The 20,125-nt window shown below is 40.2% G+C and overlaps 1 protein-coding gene across 3 annotated transcripts in view; it reads left to right on the plus strand.

Moving 5' to 3' along the window:
* CFAP44 (cilia and flagella associated protein 44) overlaps positions 1–20,125 on the plus strand; it is a 60,200-nt gene that overhangs the window by 18,219 nt on the left and 21,856 nt on the right. For all 3 annotated transcript variants that reach the window (XM_032219353.1, XM_032219354.1, XM_032219355.1), the window contains exons 12-21: positions 1,171–1,270; positions 2,717–2,811; positions 5,020–5,229; positions 5,582–5,692; positions 7,713–7,865; positions 9,958–10,185; positions 11,437–11,579; positions 13,027–13,297; positions 15,773–15,828; positions 17,250–17,412. In XM_032219353.1, coding sequence (XP_032075244.1) covers positions 1,171–1,270; positions 2,717–2,811; positions 5,020–5,229; positions 5,582–5,692; positions 7,713–7,865; positions 9,958–10,185; positions 11,437–11,579; positions 13,027–13,297; positions 15,773–15,828; positions 17,250–17,412 — 1,530 coding nt within the window. The remainder of the gene's footprint in view (positions 1–1,170; positions 1,271–2,716; positions 2,812–5,019; positions 5,230–5,581; positions 5,693–7,712; positions 7,866–9,957; positions 10,186–11,436; positions 11,580–13,026; positions 13,298–15,772; positions 15,829–17,249; positions 17,413–20,125) is intronic.

Below are 20,125 nucleotides of genomic sequence, written 5' to 3' on the forward strand. Positions count from 1 at the left end.
AAAGCTCCAATTGCAATAATTATATGCAATGTGTAATTTAATAACAATAATAATTTATGAGATATTAAATCAGAAAGACATTTTTAAATATAGAAACCTATTTAATAGAACATGTTTCTGGGTATATGAAAAAATTAATCAAGCCTACAGTTAGAGTTAAGATAAAATAAGTAATGTATTTATTTTTATTTATTTGTTAGTTTTATTTATATCCTTTGTTATTTTTATAAATAACTGTAGGCAGTGAACATATCTAATACTCCTTCCTCCTACTGTTTTCCCCAAAACTACAACCCTGTGATGTGGGTTGTGCTGAGAAAGAGTGACAGGCCCAAGATAAATAGTATATGTTTAAAAGACTGTATAGCTGTATAATTATAAAAGACGGTATAACCACATATGCACAGTACATGTGATATCCTATTTTTTTATACAACAGCCCTAACAGGTGAGTTGGGCTGAGAGAAATAACCCACCTAAAGCCATCCAACTGGCTTCCATGCTTAAGGGACGACTAGAACTTAGGGTTTCCTGGTTTCTGGCTCAGCATTTAATCTACTAGAAAATAAGTTAAAATTCTACATTACAGTAGATTCAGGATATGGGAAATATATAATTCTTGAGAACATCTCATCCTAATTCTTGCAGTGTTTGTATGTAATAAAACTTGGAGGGAAATTACATTACAAACAAACTTTTATACTAATTACTAAAAATAAGGGTTAAGGTTAGAATTACAGATGTGTTAGGGTTAGGACAGTGATTACGAACCTTTTCGGCACCGAGTGCCAAAAAGGTTGCGCAGAAACATTGCACGCACTCGTCAGGACCCTGCTCTGGAAAAGATGAACTTCTGGGTTCTAGCGCGCATGCTTGCCCGACGATCAACTGGCCGGCGTGCATGTGCACATTGGTTTTCGGCACTGTGCACGCGCAAAGGACAGCTGATTGTCACGTACGCATGCGTGCCAGAAACTTGGAAGACAAACAGGCAAGGCCTGTTACCAGGGTACCAGGCGACATGGCTTCGTGTGCCACTTTGGGCACGCATGACATAGGTTCACCATCACGGTGTTAGGAGACCAAAATGATTGAAAGAGAATACATGTACCTTGTTAAATCGTTTTATCAATAACCCTTTAAAGGCCTTTTTAATTCATTCCATTATAGACACGTGATCCAGAATGCCTGTTTACTTTTCATTCTGGAAAGATAGAAGCCATAACTGTATCTCCAGTTACATATATCATCGCAACTACTGCTCTTGACCGTAAGTATACCTTTCTCCTTCTAATTTTGTTTTATAACATAGAATTATAGGGTTGGAAAGTACCTTGGGGGTCTTCTAGTACAACCCCCTGCCCAAGCAGGAGAGCACATACCATTTTGGCCAATGGTTGTTGAGTCTCTTTTTGAAAACGTCCAGTGATGAAGCACCCACTGCTTCTGGAAGCACTGATTAGTTGTTCTCAATGTCAGGAAATTTCTCCTTAATTCTATGTCGGATCGCTCTTTAACAATCTTCTACCCATTACTCATTCTCCTACCCTAAAATTACTCATTCTCCTACCCTTGAAGAATAGGTTGATCCCCTCTTCTCTGTGTCAGCCTCTCAAATATAGGAAGATTGCTATCATGTCACCCCAGTCCTTCTCTTTGTTAGGACTAAACATAGCTGGTTCCCACAACTGTTCATTGTATGATTTAGCCTCCATGCTGCTTACCATATTTGTTCTTCTTTTTTGCACTCTTTCTGGCATCAACATCTTTTTTATATTATGATGATCAGAACTGGAAACAGTATTCTAATTCTGGTCTTACGAAAACTGTATATACTGGCACCAACACTTAATGTGATCTTGATACTAACCCTGTTGATTCAGCCTAGTACTACATAGATTTTTTTGGCAGCTGCAGCACACTGCTGGCTCATACTTCGGTGGTTGTCCACTAGGACACTTGGATTCCTCTCACAGTCATAACTGTTGAGCTGGGTATCACCTATTCCATACATGTGCATTTGTTTTTTCTTGCCTCAGTGTAATCTTACTGTTATCACCACTGAATTGCATTTTGGTGAATAAGGCCCAGCGTTCAAGTCTGTCAAGATCCTTCCATATCTTGAGTCTATATTCTAAAGTGTTGGGTATTCTCTCCAGTCTGGTGTTGTCTGAAAATTTGATGAGTTCTCCTTCTGTTCCCTTATCCAAATCATTTACAAAGATGTTGAAGAATATTGGGCCTAAGACAGAACTTTGAGGTACCCCAATAGATGCTTCCCTCAATTAAATGTAGTTCCATAAAGGACAGCTTGGACAAGTCCCTATAGTTTTGTTAGCAAGAGTGTTCTGCCATTGCCTCCTTTCTAGGGTCAAAGATAGAGACTGGCCCAAGGTCACTCAGTTATCTTTGTCCCTAAGGTAGGATTGAAAATCACAACTCCCCCCCCCCTCGTTTCTAGTCTAATGCCTCAATTACTACACCAAACAGGTTCTCCTTACTAATTATGTATAAGTACTAAACTTAGTGCTACTATGTATTACTATTGTATTTGTTCATTCTATTATTGTTTTACTCCTAATATTTAACACAACTAGAATTATTTTAGTAACTGAGGACAGCATATAGATTTACTGTATGTATAGATAATAAATAATTCAAATTTCATTGTGATCTTTCCTTTTTCTTTTCTTGATCTGTCAACTATCTAACACAGGTTCAGTGCGTATTTATGATTACATTGGCAAGGTTCAATTGGCTGATATGAAATTTAAACAGGGGGGAACAGCACTTACCTGGGCTCCAACAGTGGTAAGAACGCACAGAAAAAAAGAATAAATGGATTAAATCTGATTGGTATAAATTGTCAAATATCAATTATTTATAACAATGGGGCTGAATAAAATTAGGAAGAGACTGCATGTTTTTTCTCCAAATCATGTTCTCATTATCTGGATCTCGAAACTATTGGTACCTTGATTTTGGAGAAATGTATAGACTTTCGGAAGATGTGAAACTGAGTATTTTTATTAGGAAACACTTAGAGTTTTTCCTGAAAATGGAAAAAAAACTGATAATTTATGGATTTCATGATTAAAAAGGAGAAATGTTAGAAGAAGGAAAATGATATAATCTTAAACAGAAAGGGTAGATGACAAATTTACTTGTAACTGATGTAAAGAAAGTTGGAAATCCTCCCGCATGGTGAAGAATGAACCTCAAATCTGACAAAAACATTGGCAAATGCCATCCTTATGGGTCTTTCAGAATATTGAAAGCCGAGGTGCCGAGCCGAGGTGGCGCAGTGGTTAGGGTGCAGTACTGCAGGCCATTTCAGCTGACTGTTATCTGCAGTTCAGCGGTTCAAATCTCACCGGCTCAAGGTTGACTCAGCCTTCCATCCTTCCGAGGTGGGTGACCCAGACTGTGGGGGCAATATGCTGACTCTGTAAACCGCTTAGAGAGGGCTGAAAGTCCTATGAAGCGGTATATAAGTCTAACTGCTATTGCTACTGCTATTGCTATGCTGGTATTTGTTAGCCTTTGTTAGCCATGTATCCACCACTCAGGAAGGGAAAATGCTAGTGAATCCCATCATTCTGAGCCTTCTGAAAGACGGCTTTTGCTAGTATTCTGAGTCTTTCAGATTGCTAGCATTTTCTAGTGTTTTAGTGAATGCCATGTTTCCATCCCTCCAGAAGGGAAAATGCTACTGAATTACAGCATTCTGAGTCTTTCCAAATGCTAGTGTTCTGGAAAACACCATCATTTCCATTCCTTCATAGAGAAAATGCTAGCAAAAGCCAGCATTTTGAGCCTTCCAGAACAATGTTGTTTATTAGTGATTTTGCTGCAATTGAAATCTGTTCCTCCAGCATGCGAGTTCCATAAAATTGTTCTCTGTTGGGAGAAGAGGGCCTTGCCTCCTGTGTGTGGTTGGAGCCCCAAGCCCTTTCCTCAACCCACCATCCCAAAGGTCTGGGCCCTCTCTCTACCATTCCGCTACCTGCAGAGTTACTTGGGGACCATAACTGGGATTGCAGTCAATGAGCAAAGTGGTCACTTGGTGGCTTGCTGAATAACTACTTCACTTGATGACCAAGATTCCAGGTCCAATTATAATCAGAAGTGTAGGACTACCTCAGCAGGACCCGGTGTTCACTACATGAATGTGTGCAGCACACGCATGCATCCTTATCTCTTGCGACACCTCTGCGAGCCTTCGCGATGCTTCAGCTGCTTGGCGGAGCATTGCGCAGGCGCCGTGCACTCCGTGCACGTGCGCAGAAGCACCAAAGAGCTCAAATACAGGTAAGGAACTTGGGCGGGCCCTCCGGAGCACCATACCGGAACGGTACCTAGTGCTCCAGGCAGGTACCGGTGCACCAGTACACCCGTACCGGGGGGGTACTGCCTGCAACCCACTACTGGACTACCTGTATACGAAGATTTGAAAGAGAATATATTTTTGAAAAGAAAAAAGGATAGTGTTTGAAGAAGCAAAAATGAAGACCAACATAGAAGCATCACAGCTGTGACCTGCAGTACTATTGGATGTTTGTATAACTACCTGAGGAAAACCTTCATATCTTTGCGATGAATAGTATTCATAGCAGTGCTTAAAGGAAAAAAAATTGAAGGAAAACAGGAAAAAAGGAAAAGGTTTAAACACACTTAAATAGTTGAAATGAGACTACAAGTAGGAAAATAATGACAGTAAGAGCAATTTGATAATAGAACCAATTATCCAGAGGAGTGGATCTCCTCTCAATGTATTTCAAACAGAGGTTAGACAGCCATTTGAGTTGTTTGAGTAGTTTGATTTGTATTTCTGCAGAGTAGAGTTTGTATTTCACATTATATTTCAATATAATATTACGTTTTGGAAATAAAATGTCAATCACAATTTGGTTAAATTGTTCTTTATTCGTATCAACTACTTTATGTATCATAAATTTTCACAGATTTAGGAGATGTTTTCTCAAAGTACCTTATTAATGCAAACATTTTTTTTCTAAGGTGAATCCCAAAGGAGGTATAATTGCTGTAGGTTTCCAGGATGGCATTGTTCGCATAATTGAACTTTATAATCCCAAAGGACTACCTGTCATTGCTGGACGGGAAAATACAGGAGATGCGGCCTTGCGTCTGAAACAGGCTTTTAAACCTCATGTGTCTGTAGTTACAGCTTTGGCTTATGAACGTAATGGGGAAATACTAGCCACAGGGGTATGTATTGACTTTTCTGTGAATACCTGTTAATAAGCCACATGAGAAAGCATGCAGGGAAAAATAGGACTTGGTATTTTTGCTTTATGATCAAGTTCTAAAGTAGGATCTGTAGCCTTAGACCTAAGCTATGTTGATTTTGTAGTGGAATTCAGGTGATTACAAAGTTTGACCTGGAACGAATTTGAGGGAAGCAATGAGTTCACATGTATTACTTTGCAGTTTGCTAAGATAATGGAGGTACATTTCTGATGACCCTCTGTTGCAAAGAAAAATGACTAATGATTGGTCTTGGACATATGCAAAATATTCAATGCATGATTTTACTAACAATCAAGTTTTTCTATTTCAGAGCAAAGATAAAACTGTTTTCTTCTTTACTGTTGAAGACAAATATGATCCTATTGGATTCATTAGTGTTCCAGGACCAGTACAGGCATTGCAATGGTCACCCCATTCCCATGTGAGTAGCTAATTTGCTTTTGTTATATATGAACCTCATGTTTGTTAATTTTGCTATGTATAATGATCTAGTGTTGTAAGAGTTAAGTTGTATTATTTAAATAAATATACATTTAAATATTGATCTAAATATGTTCTAAATGATTTAATGAATATTTTAATGATAGTAAAGATTATAATTTTTGGACCAATGTGCATTTATTTTCATGTGCTTTTATATTTCATCTTTTTCCCATTTACTTAACTGGAAGAGATTTATTTGTTTTTAGTTTCACTATCATGGTAATACTAAAAAGACTACATTTGGAAACTTTTGTCTCTGAAGAGACAGAAATAGACATAATTAAAAGTTTTTATTTCGGATCCAAGAAATAGGAAAACATGAATTTGAAGTATCTTTATATGTTCTAATAATTTTTCTGGAGTCATATACCAAAAATATATCAATGTATAAAGAATTTCCACAAAAATAGGTTTTAAGGGGCAGCAGGGTGTAGCAGTCAAGATGCTGGACTAGGAGTTGGGCAATTCAGGTTCTTTCTTAGGCACAGCAGCCAGCTGGATGACCTTAAGCCTCTCAATCTTTTCAGCCCAAATCAGCATCAGGCTTTGCAGCAAGCCTACTTAAAAACAAACTATTTTTGCATTATGCATTTGTAGCATTGCTCCCCAAACTAGGAAAACACAGTACAAAAACAAGGGGAACCTGCATTATGCGGGACAAAAGCTACAACATAATGGCATGTTTTCTTTCTTATAATAAAGCCTATTTTTGTCCTATTTTTCAAAATCAACACACACACACACACACACATATAGTAACGTGCAGTCAGGGGAGGCAGGGGAGGCAGAGCCTCACCACTGTCATCATGAAAAGAAAAAAAAATGTAAAAGGAAAAAGGCTGAGGTAGTTGCTGCCAGAGTCACAGTGGATGACTCTGCTTAGTGCTTAACTGTTTAAAAAAGCCTCTAAAAAAGTGCCCTCAACAGGAGGAGGCGGGAGAACCACGTGCCTCATTTAGTCTGACTTTATGATCACTGGAGCAGAGTTAAGCAAGGGTTAAAAGCCGAAAAACTCCTTATGTAGATGAGGCACGTGGTTCTCTTGCATCCTCCTGTAGAGGGCGCTTTTTTAGAGGCTTTTTAAAACAGTTAAGCAGAGTCATCCATTGGGGACTCTGGCAGCAGCTAACCCAGCCTGACCTCAGGCAGCTCTTGCCTTTTTCCTTTTATATTTTTACATTTTCATGATGGCAGGCAAGGAGCAGAGTTGAAATCCTCTATGATTGTGAAACAGCTGGAAAAGGTATGTGGGTCAGAGGGAGGGGGAGGAATTCAAAATTAATGTAATTTGTAAGTAATTTTTTTTGTGTGTGTGTGTGCGTGTGTTTGATTCTTCACTCAGAGGGAAGGGGGTAGGAGAGGCAGGGAGGGCAGCCCGCCAGCTTTCTTTCTCTGTGTCGGGGCAGGTGGGTCTTTTACCCGCCTTTGCTGGTGGGCTGGCACTTTCTTTCTTTTGCCGCATAACTGAAGTGTAAAGTGTTCCAGACCGAGTGACCAAATTCCTTGTGTGGGTCCAGTGTTTCTGTGCTGAAAGCATTGAACAATTCTTTAAAACAGGATCTCAGGAAGTAAGTCCAGGGTGTAAGGGAACAAGGTTGATCAAATCCCACCTTTGGCACAGAAAGAAAGCGGCTTAAAAGAAAGAAAGCAGCTTTTGGCCCCCCGCCGCTATGTCCGACATAGTGGCAGGGCAGGCAAAAAGAAAGAAAGCGGCTTTTGGCTGCCCGCTGCTATGTCCGACATAGAGGCGTCCCACCTCTATGTTGGACATAGCGGCGGAGCGTGCAAAAAGAAAGAAAGCGGCTTTTGGCCGCCCAGCCGCTATGTCCGACATAGAGGCGTCCTGCCACTTTCTTTCTTTTTGCCTCACCAGCCATAAACCTCACCGCACGTCACTGATATATATATATATATATATATATATGCCTGCTAAATTTTTTTCATGTTCTGATCTACAGCCAGAGAGCAAGCTCCTTATCCTCTGTCAGAATGGCATCGTTGTTCAGGTTCCTGCCCCAAACCCTGCGGCCTATGATGCAGTAACTACCTATAGGATCAAAGATTTACCTGCAGAATATTTCCGTTTCTGGAGCATCAAATCTCGGATATTGGTAAAATATTGTACTAACACAGTGGAAAATCTTCCATGATAGAGTAATCTGCTTGAAAAACATTCTGTTTGCCTTCCAAACAGTAGCAGCTCAAGGGTATATGTCACACTAGGTCGTAGGAGTAAGTTATATCCCACCAATGCAAAGATTTGCATTTTAGAATAATTCAGAGTGATGGATGCATTGGCACCCAGTCAGCTTTGGCACACTCTAGGGCAGCGTCTACTTAGCCTCATCTTAAAGCCAAGCTTGCTTCCAGAACATCCTGCCCTACCCTATATATATACCCTATATATATATGTGTGTGTGTGTGTGTGTGTGTGTGTATGTGTATGTGTGTGTGTGTATGTATATATATATATAGTTGTATTTGTGCTGATAAATAAATAAAGGGTCCCCCTTTATTTATTTATCAGCACAAATGCAACACAAATGTAACAAAGGCAACAGTAAAAATATTGGGTTTCTGTCTGGATGGTCTCTTGTGACGAGCCGATAGACAGAGAATGGAAGCAATAGACTTCCTCCCATATTTGTATGTATGTATGTATGTATGTATGTATATGTATATGTATATGTATGTGTGTGTGTATGTATGTATGTGTATGTGTATATGTATGTGTGTGTGTGTGTGTGTGTGTATATATATATATACACACACACATACACACATACATACATATACATATACATATACATATACATATACATATACATATACATATACATATACATATACATATACATATACATATACATATACATATATATATATATATATATATATATATATATATGAGTAAAGCATGGTTGGAGCTGCTGTCTTTCTATAAATCTTGGTGCGGGTGTGTGGACTGCTGACTTTGTTTCAATAAGTGGATTGATTGGTTGTGTAGTTGCATTGGGTTTTTTGTAGATTAGGATGTCCAGAAAGGGAAGTTGGTTGTTAGCTTCTATTTCCATAGTGAATTATATTTTGGAGTGTAGACTGTTGAGATGTGTGAGGAAGTTGTCCTGTTTTTCTTTCCCATGTGGCCAAATTACGAAAGTGTCCTCTACATATCTAAGCCAGAGTTTGGGTTTGTGTTCAGATTTATCTAAGGCGTTAGTTTCAAAATGTTCCATGTATATGTTTGCGATGACGGGTGAGAGGGGTGATCCCATGGATGCTCCTTCTATCTGTTTGTATCTTTGTCCATTAGGGATGAAGTATGTGTTGGTTAGGCAGTGGTTGGTCAGGTCCAGGATAGAGAAACACCCCCACAACATGAATAAACGTGACAATACCTCCTGCCTACCAGACATCTGGAAACCAGCCCTAGTCAGCAAACAAGCCCCACCCACCAGCCAGGCCGTTACAACACAAAACAACAATGGACACACAGCTAGCACCAATTAGCACCAAGCTACCAATCATGATAGAACTACACAGTCAATCAATCCATCTACTGAAACAAAGCCAACACTCCCCCCCCCCCAAGATGTATAGAAAGATGGCAGCTCCATCCACGCTTTACTCACACAAACACGAAGCCGAAAACACCAGCCTGAAGATGGCGAGTGAGACCTCGCCGAAACGTTGCCAAGACAATCTCAATCTTACATGGGAAAAGATCCGAATACAACAAGACCAGCATACCTACACTCGTGAAAATCTACGAAAACAATTAAACATTATTTATATATAAATATAAAAACAGACTAATTAAACATTCTGGAGGTGATTTATGTAGTAAAAATGTAGTGTCAAGACATAACGTTTTCAGTTTTGTCTAATAGATTGTGAACTTATTTTTAGAAATTTTAACAGATTAACACTAGGACTAAAAGTTCATCATTCTAAATACTTGTTTTCTGTCATACATGTAATTTAAAATTCAAATATTGTATTTTACATGAAAATAGGATCGCTCAGAGGAAAAATGTTTTATGTTTTTAATGAAATAAACAAAAAGGTTTGAGCAGCCTCTTCTGTTACTGAAGTTCACTGTTGTGTCTTGTTATGTCTTAATATGTAGAACCATATTAAGTAATAAGTTTTTCATCCCTTCAAGAACCTAATCTTACACTGAATTTCATTGGTTCTATAAAGAGAGAAAAGGAAATTAACCGCAGAGAAAAAATTAAACAACAGAAGGAAAAAGAAAAGCAGCAATGGATCCAACAACAGCTGGACAGGGGGAAAACACTAGAAGAAATAGAAATGCCTGAAGAAGTGCCCGTCGAAGAGGAACCACTTCCAGAAATCTATATCCCAGAAACTCCAAGTCCTATCCTTTGTGGGTTTTACTCTGATCCAGGGAGATTCTGGTTATCATTGGTAAATGTTATTCATTTAAATCATTAAATTTAAATTATAGTTCTTAAATGATTTTTTTTTCTTCTGTGAAAGGGCATAAATTAAATAATGTCAAATTTTGGAACTCAAGTATTTTTCTTAAGTAAACCCAAATGTCCGCAAATAGCACATAAGGTTTTAAATTCTTCGGATCCCTTCAACAGGCTTAGTTGTAAATTGGGAAAGGGTGAAAGTTTTGGTGAAAAGGTGCTTGATGCCAAAATCAATAACTTTGTCTAGGTATTGACCATGTGGGATGAGACATTTACATTAGTTTTGATTAAGTACTATGAAGTGGTGAGGGCTAGTCCGCCCTGTGTAGTATACCTTGGAAAGCACGAGCATGAACCCAATGGGTTAGCAGTCTTAGGAAGCCAAACTACTACTCTGTCTTACCATTATAATCTCTTGGCTAATGTAACCATAATCGGCATATGCTAAAATAAGTAAATAAGATGCTAGATTGCTTCAGGCTGTGCTCAGAACTTAGCTTAAGATTTCAGGAATGAAAAAATAAGGCTTCGGGATAGATGTCCTGCTCAATTATCAAACTATAAAAAGCAACTGCTGCCTAGATCTGTCTCTATCTTTAAACAAAGTACAAATTCCTAGGTGGAGGGGAAAAAAGAGTTTTCCTCTCTGTTTTATAGAGCTCTTTAAGTAGCTTTGGAAAACTCATTTAGCTCTATTGCATTCCAGATTTATTGGCAGTTTTTAATGCAGGGAAAGGATTCAATCATCTTGTGTTTTCTTAGCAACACCATTCCCATTGCTGATTTGACATTGCACTGTTCCACACAACCCCCAATACAGGATTAATATTTAAATGGAAAGATGCAAAAGGAAAAAAAAGCCCATTAAATGTGAACATATGTTTCAGATATATAAGAGTTGCCTATATCTTTCCATGCTACTGAGCCAGCTCGCTTTTCATTTTAACAGAGCTGAAAAGTTTGTTTACAAAAAAGAGAAAAGAAAAGGAAAGGAAAAGAAAAGCACAGCCTTCTCTGCACTTCCAAAGGAAGAACATTTGTATATTAATTAGATGGTATTTGTGTATTAATTAGGTGGTATTGCCTTTCATGGAACCCTTTTGTGAAAAAGTGGAGGACTGGACTCAACTGTAGTAGGTTTATTCACAACTGGGTGTCGAATGAATGCATGAATATGAAACAACTATAATATTTTCACAAAACTTCCAATAACTTCTTACAACATTCTCTTTTTCCCCAGGGAGAATATGACACAGGATTTTTGTATCACTGTGCATTTTCCTCTGAGCAGCAAAAAGATCCTGAGACTCGGCAGGATGAACCCTTTGATGTTATCCCTCTTGAAGATGCAGATTACAATGCCATTCATCGCATCAGCTTTTGGTAATAGAACTTTTTCAGCCTGTAAAACAAGAAATAATTTTATGGCTGATGTTAAAATTTTTTTGTTTGTGCTTATTTTCAGCAAGTATATATTCATTAAAATGTACTGCTGGATAATGTAAAAATACAATGGAAGATATATTATGATAAAACCAAAACCATTTGATTTTGGTGTGGATATTATGGAAGTTTTTGATACTGTGTTTGACTGAGTAATAGTCTTTTTCCTTACTCTCAAATTTATTTAACCTGAGCAAAAGATAAGTTATTTTGAAATCACAAATCATTTTCCCAGTTCTGCTACTTTGAGCAAGCACATAGAAGGGCAAAATGTACTTTTTCTTTTTTCATACTGTATCCAAATCCAAGCTTCTTGGTCATGATTTGAAATCATTTTATCTATTAAAATCTGGTATGAAAAATATGAAAACTGGCTTCTAGTTTTTTGAAAACTAAGGCAAATTTAGGTCCCACACCCCAGTGAATCTCCTCTCAATCACATGATGCTGAATTAGAATTAGATTGATCAAGTGCTGTGCCAGCAGAAACAAAGTCTTAGGTGCTGCAGATTGTCAGCGATTTCCTTCTCCAGTACATGGATAAATAAATCTGGAAACATCTACTCTCTCTCTCTCCCTACCTACCTACTGTATCTCTCTCTCTCTCTCTCTCTCTCTCTCTCTCTCTCTCTCTCTCTCTCTCTCCCTACCTACCTACCTACCTACCTACCTACGTACCTAGTCTCTCTCTTTACCTATCTACTGTATTTCTCTCTCACACACACACACTCTATTTACCTACCTACCTACTCTCTCTCTCTTCCTACCTACCTACTGTATTTCTCTCTCTCTCTCTCTCTCTCCCTACCTACCTACTGTATTTCTTTCTCTCTCTCCCTCCCTCCCTCCCTCTATTTACCTACCTACTTTTTTTAAAAAAAATGTCTCTTCAAACCTTGGTGCGTCTTATACTCTGGTGTGTCTTATACTCCGAAAAATACGGTAATATTGTTATAGTTTCTGTCTCTTTTCAAGAGTTTTCTTATCTGCCAGTTTTATCGTCATAGGATATTTCTTGTCTCATCTGCTGTGGCTAATAAGGAATATTGTTTTGATGGAAATACACAAGAATTGTTATCTAGGCAAAGTGGGGGGTTAAATATTTTTTAAACCCTGGAGGTGGCTTAGCTGGACCCCTTTCTGATTCACTAAGTATCATAAGGTTGGGGAGGGGGGAGTAGGAGGCACAGCTCAGTTAGACATGCAAGATTCTGTTATTATACCCAATCTAAATAAAATAGTTTTAGAACTCCTGTATTTTTTTTGGTTTAGTCTCCCTAGTGGGATTGACATGTGCCTTCTGTTTTATCCCCAGCATTAACAGATTTAGATATCAGCAGAGTATATGAAGAAAAACTGTCATGTTCATTTGTTAATTATTTTTTCAGCTCCACAGGTTTATTAATGTTTTGTGGGATGCATAATGGAATAGTGAGGATTTATCCCCTCCACAACAAAGAACTTTGTCTGGACAACATAGCTGGATATTGGTCATTTAGTTTGCATGATAATGACTATGGGCAAATTCAAGGGATATACTCAAGTTTTGATGATCGATTTCTAGTAACTTGTGGAGCAGATGGCAACATCTTTGCATATGACATTCTTTCTGCTGAGGAAGTTAAGAAAGTCCTGAAGACTAAAGTGCCCTCTCCAAGAGTAAGTAATAATCAGGAATATGTTACTCTATATGTTTTTCCTTATCACTGAAGTACCTGTTGATTGGGAAATATTCACAGTTTTCTCCATAACCTAGGAGAGGTTATGGGAGGGCATGGCCAGCGTGGGCATGCCCAGCATGACATCACTCGTGTTTGGGAGGCCCCTGTGGTGGCCCAAGCACTCTGCCAGTGAAAATGGGCTTGCAAGCTCTATTTCCGGCTGGGATTGCCTTCTGCAACCCAGCAAAAACTGAGCTTGGGGGGCGTTGCATGATCTTTAAGAGTTCTGTTTTTGGTTGGGATGGGCTTCTGCAAACCTATGCCAGTGAAAATGGAGCTCGGGGGCCCCTTGCAAGCTCCATTTTTGACTGGGATGGCCTTTTGCAACCCTTTGCCAGTGAAAGAGCTTCGGGGGGGGGGCACACACCGCCCTTGTGAGCTCCATTTTTGGGTGTGATGGCCCATAGTTCTCTGCCAGTAAAATAGAGCTCTGGAGTGCCGCATGCAGCCTTTGCAAGCTCCATTTTTGCTGGCAGAGGCACCACTGGCCAGTCCTTGACTGTTTCCAGGGCGGCCCTGCAGGCCAGATCTAAACATTCCGTGGGCCGGATCTGGCCTTGACTTTGACACCCCGACCTAGACAGCTAGAGAAGGTGGGGGTGGAGGGAAGACAGCCAGACACACAAGTACATAAACATATAATCATACACACAGGTAGTTCTTGATTTATCACCATAGCAGAGTCTAGAATTTCAGCTGTAAATCATAAATCAAAGCACCATGTGACCAAATGTGATTTTATAACCATTTTATGGTCGTAAATCAGGTCACCACACTTCACCACAGTGAAGTGAATCCTGTGGTTGTTAAACGAATCAAGCATATCCAATGAACATTTTTTGTTGTTTCTGCTGGAAAACTACAAAACCTTCAAATTGCAACAGTGACGTGCAGTGAGGATTACAGTTGGTGAGGCAAGAGCGCAGCAGCGGCGAGAAGCAACATCCCCGCCGCTGTGTCCGACAGGCGTCTCACGTTTATGGCGGACATAAATGCGAGACACCTGTCAGACACAGCGGCAGGGGTTGCTTCTCTCGCCGCTGGCTCTGCCGCCTCGCCCCCCCACCTCCTCCAGCCCCGCCGCGAGACGCCTGTGACACAGTGGCGGGGGTTGCTTCTCGCCGCTGGCTCTGCCGCCTCGCCCCCGCCTCCTCCATCCCCGCCGCGAGACACCTGTGACACAGCGGCGGGGGTGCTGCTTCTCTCGCCGCTGGCTCTGCTGCCTCGCCCCCCCACCTCCTCTGTCCCCACTGCTGTGTCCGACAGGCATTTCGCGTTTATGGTGGACATAAATGCGAGATGCCTTTCGGACACAGCGGCGGGGACAGAGGAGGCAGGGGGCGAGGTGGCAGCCGGTGAAGAAAGGGGAGAGGAGGAGGAGGAAAGGGAGGGGAAGCAGGATGGGGCTCCCGGTGGGGGGGAGAGGGCTGCCCCTCTCTTCTCAAACAAGGCTGCCCTCGCTGCCTCTGGCCCTTCCCTATCTTCTCAAACAAACTCTCTCTCAAATTGAGAGAGAGTTTGTTTGAGTGAAGTGAAGAAAGAAACACACACACATACACACAAATTACTCACAATAAAACATTACTTACAAATTACAATAATTTTGAATTCCTCCCACCTGCACCCTCCCTCTGACCTACATACCTTCCAGCTGCGTCCAAAATGCAAGATTTGGTCTAGCCAGGGCCAGGCAGGCTAGGATAGTTGCTGCTAGAGTCACCATGTGGATGACTCTGCTTAAATGTTTTTTAAAAGCCTCTAAGCCCTCTGCAGGAGGAGACGAGAGAATCACGTGCCTCATTTGCATAAGAAATTTTTCACTTTTTAACCTTGCTTAACTCTTAAAAGGCGAAAAATTCCTTATGCAAAGGAGGCCCATAGTTCTCTAGCCTCCCCCTATAGTTAACACTAAGCAGACTCAAAGTCACTGTGACTTGGAGTCTGGCAGCAACTACCTTGGCCTTTTAAATTATTTTAAAAAATTCTTTCCTTTTCCTCCTGAGACTGGTGAGGCCCCGCCTCCTCTGCCTCCATACCTTCCAGCACATCCCTGAATTGCAATCATATTACAATAGAACGCTGCAAATAGTTGCAAAGTGAGCCAGCTGCCAATTTCCTGGAATGCAATCTTGTGACTGCAGGAGGGGATTGGCAGTTGTAACTTCAAAGATAGTTCATAAACAACTTTTTAGAAGTCCATCATAACTACAAACTATCGTTAAACAACCCATCATAGCTCAAGGACTACCTGTATATATTAGATTGCTTTGAAAGTGGGAAGAGAAGATTATTAGAAAAAATGCTATGATTTATAAAACATTGTGAGAACTTATCTGGAACTCCATCTGAGCTTTAGCTGTATCCATGCCACTTATAGGAAGAGCACTGACTATTTAATTTTATTCTTCTGTAGAGCGGATTAGACAAAGAGAAAGCGGCAGATGATATTGAGGATATTTATGCCTACAGGTAATGTTGCTAAAAGTGAGACATTAAGCTTTGTTTTTGGATACCTAGCTTTTTTTTATGATTATTTTTATTTTTAATCAGTGCTTTGAAAAACAAATACATTTCTAAAATGAATCTGACTTCAATATAGTCACTTTAGTGGCACTTGCAACTCCTATCGAGTTTCTACATTTCTCTAAAGCATTATACTTTCCTTTGCATTTTTCTCTGAAAATAACATCTAGTGATCTCAGTAGTTCTGTATCTATAATTTTAAATATTTGCATTTTAATGTGAGAAATTTTTTAGATTTAACTTGTTAAAAACGCAAGTGTGGATCTATTTCCAAGGATGGAAGGGGAAATGCTGATTTTTTTGGCCACATAACCTTACACACTATATGTCCAGGAACTAACATTATAAAACTTCTACTTTTATATTTTAGCCATTTAATTACCAGAAATACATTTAATTATCAGGTTAAGAGAGGTTTATGGGCGGATGCCAAGTAAAATGCATCCTCAGGAGAGTACCAAGCCACTAATCCATGCTGGCTTAGGAATTCGGGGAGTTGAAATCCACAAGTCATAAAAGGGCAAAGGTTCCCCACTCCTGCTCTAGAAGGAAGGATCAAAGCATGAAGATTCAGAATGCTACATGGAGACTTCTTGCCTTCCATTCTTTGGGCTCAGTGGTCTTCTACATTCACATTTAATTATGAGGGTGGAAGTTTGTTCTCCAAGCTTGTGGGTTGGTTTCCAAACGTTTCGTTACCAGGCTAAGTAAAATCTGCAGAATTTAGGGGATGTCAGCATCAATGTTCTTCTGCTTATAAGGGCTCTGTGTGGTCAGTAGATCTTGTGATGGGGAGGTCACATCAGATGAGGGCCATTTGGAAGTGAAGTGTTGGTTGTGGGAGGTTGTATGGGTTGGGTGAGGGTTGGTGCCGTCACTGGTTGGCTGCACAGTTGATTTGAATTCTAAAGGGTTTGTAGGCTGGTTGTAGGTCGATGTGTCTGTTGATGGAATTGCTTGTGGAGTGTCAGGTTTCAATAAATTTGTGTGTGTAGTGGGTGGTAGCATGGCCAATGATTCTTGTATTGCGCCAATCAAATTGGTGCTGTTCAGTGTCAGTGTGGGTAGAGATTAGAGATTTGGGATTGTAGTCATTGACTGCCAGCTGATGTTCATGGATTCTAACTAAGTTCATGTGTTAATGCCAACCTAATCAATATACTATATGAAAACATGTTTTGTTTTTACAGTATATTAAATAAATAAAACTCTGTTTAAAAGATTCTACTCAATATAATTATAGACTCCCTTCCACCTAATGAAACATGTTGGTTTTCTTTAGTCAAGCTTCATAATTTCACTGTGTATTGGTTCCTGAAAAGATTAATGATTCTGTCTCCTTTTCATGTTTTTCCTCACATTTCTAGTATTGAGAATGCCAAGCAAAAAAAAGAACATGATCAGATAATGAAAATTGCAGAACGTAAGAAATATTTGAAGAGACAAGAACTGATTTTATTGAGGCAAGAGTTTCAGGAATTGCTCCGGATCAATAGTGAATTGCCCAAACACATGCAGCTCCTTAGAGAAGTATGTATGTTGATTTCTTTTCCTCATGGGGAATAGGGGTTAATGTAGGGTTACATCTTGAGTTTTACGATGAGTTAGTGTTTATTTTTTATTGTTGGGTTCCACTCTATATTCTTAACTGCTTAAATTGTTTTTTAGCATACATAAAACAACCAACCTTAACATTGTTGGACAAAGTTATTCAGTTTTGTTCCATACCCAGATATATCAGATATACAGCTTGGGTATTTTAGATTTTGCCCTTGCTCAAAGGCAACTGTGGCAACAAGCACAAATTTTTATTGGACATCAGTTGGATCCATTTCTAGATCAGAAGTCCTGTGTGAAGTAACCATCCTCTGCTACCAAATGTGAAGTTCCCGTGGGTCGACCATGAGGCCAATGTTGAGAAAAGACAGGAGACAAATTTTCTCGGGATGGAGCGACCCAGATGAGAACAAAAGGGTTTGGAACAGTCCCTTGCAGTATGGGGATTGCACCCCATAGGTGGAAACTGCTTGCTTAAGATCCTTAACAACCTATAGGGGATTGAGTTATGAGTGGGCACAACCCCCCCAGCTGCGTTGGTTTGAAAGGAAACGGGGAAACAATCCTGTGCCAATTCCATATCCCCTTGATTGTAAGCATCGCGCAGAGCGTCTTGGAGAGCGCTACGCCACACTTGCGGGGCGGGGGAAGGGGCGGAAGGGAGAGGGGAAACCTTCTCTTCCGGAGGGGCCGGGGGAGTTGGAGAGGCCGGGGGAATTGGAGAGGCCTCGGAGAGGGCCATCGCCTGGCCAGCAGGAGGGGCGATCTCCTCATAGCGTGGGGGAGATGTTGCCGAAGGCTTAAAAGCATCCCCCTGCATATCTTCCTCATGAATTTGAAGGCATCTTACAAGAAGTCTCCAAGTAGTGAGAACTTCCGGCAGGGCTCGAGGTTACTTTAAGAGAGCCCTTCTCAGGGTAAATGGGACAATTCTTAGATGTAAGCCAATAGAGAGAGGAAATGTTTTTTCGGGGGAATGGGAAGCGGATGGCCTGTCGCTTGAGAGATTGCAACAGACGATTTAACGATTTCCCGAAGCTCCTGCAGGTGTGCAGTCTGAGCCTTCGAGAAACCTGAGCCCATACTCACGATTGGGAGGGTGCTCCGTTCGCTAATGGCAGGCCCTGGTTGCGAGACTTTGCCAAGTCGGGGATGAATGAAAGGCTGGTGACACAGGAAGATCACGTCGGGGTCACCAAATGTGAAGTAACCATCCTCTGCTACCAAATATGAAGTTCCTGTGGGTCGACCATGAGGCCAATGTTGAGAAAAGACAGGAGACAAATTTTCTCGGGATGGAGCGACCCAGATGAGAACCTGAGAGCCCCTTTTATTAAGACAGGACAAAGGCAGGAGGAGCAATAGCATGTGATAAAAAACAGCCTGTAAAAGTACAATTTCTAATCTACTGCTTCAGGAAAGTTCTTTCTATATATGGTCAAATCCTGGACGTCAATGGTAGGGCACATCTCAGAATGTTATGTTATTCACTATCAGGATGTTAAGGCTTTCTCGGAGCCAGTTGTCTCCTGTGTGATTCAGCGTGACCCTGCAGGCCCTAGTATGAACTAGGCCATGGAGGACACACGCCTACACAAAGAACTATATTACAACAGTCCTGCTCATTGGTCACTTCCCATCTGGGTTATTACAATGTGTTCAACTTGGGGTAGCCCTTAAAGACAGTCAGAAACTGCAACTTATTCAGAATGTTGTGGCATGGATACTTCAGTGCACTGTGTAATATTATTAATGGGAGAATTTCATTGACTTCCAGTAGATATTCAGAATGCTGGTTGTCATATACAAAGCCCTTCATAGCAAAGGGCAGGCTTATCTCAGGGTGAGCATACTCTGCGTTCCTTTAATTAAAGAATGCTATCAGATGGGATCAAGGAAAGTATGTTTTTTTCTGTTATTGTACCTCTCTTGCGAATTTCCTGAAATTCAGATGGCTCCAACACTGCTGGTCTTTCCAAAGGTGTTAAAAATATGGATTTTCTTCCAGGACACTAGGCCAGGAAGTAAAGGGAACCTTTTTATTTGTGGGTTTGATATGGATATGTGTATGGTCCCAGGCATGATTTGTTTTGCTGTTCAATTTGTTGTTCACTATCCAGAATCTTCTTAGATGAAAAAGACTTTCTGTTCATGACTGCACTGTGCAATTTTGTCAAAATTTGACAGATGTATAAGCTGTATATGAATTACTTTATCATAATACATACAATCTATCAAATATTGGATGCTTAAGCATTTAATGAAAGCAGGCCAAAGAATAGCTCTTTGGGACAAATAAATAAATATGCAATTGATAGCGTGCAGTTCATTATCTTAGGAACCTGATGTAATTTAAGTCACTTACATAATGACAGTGACTTGGTTCCCCTGTGATGCCCTTGGTCTTTTAACCGTATTTGTAGAGCAAAATGTACATTATGACTTTTGAAAGATAACAATAGGAAAATAATGGGAGATACTAGGCTATCTTGGTAATGCGAGCATTTAGTGAGATACTTGTAAAGAAAATTTAGTGGGTATAGTTTGATTAACGCAAGAGATGAATAATATGGCAGCTAGTGAATAAGTACTTTTGCCAGATAAACCTAAACCCTATAATGTAACATCTAGAACTTCTTAAAACTCCAGAAAATGCAATGAACACAACAATATTATTGAAAGACTG

Source organism: Thamnophis elegans, chromosome 6 (assembly GCF_009769535.1).
Source record: "Thamnophis elegans isolate rThaEle1 chromosome 6, rThaEle1.pri, whole genome shotgun sequence".
Lineage (NCBI taxonomy): Eukaryota > Metazoa > Chordata > Lepidosauria > Squamata > Colubridae > Thamnophis > Thamnophis elegans.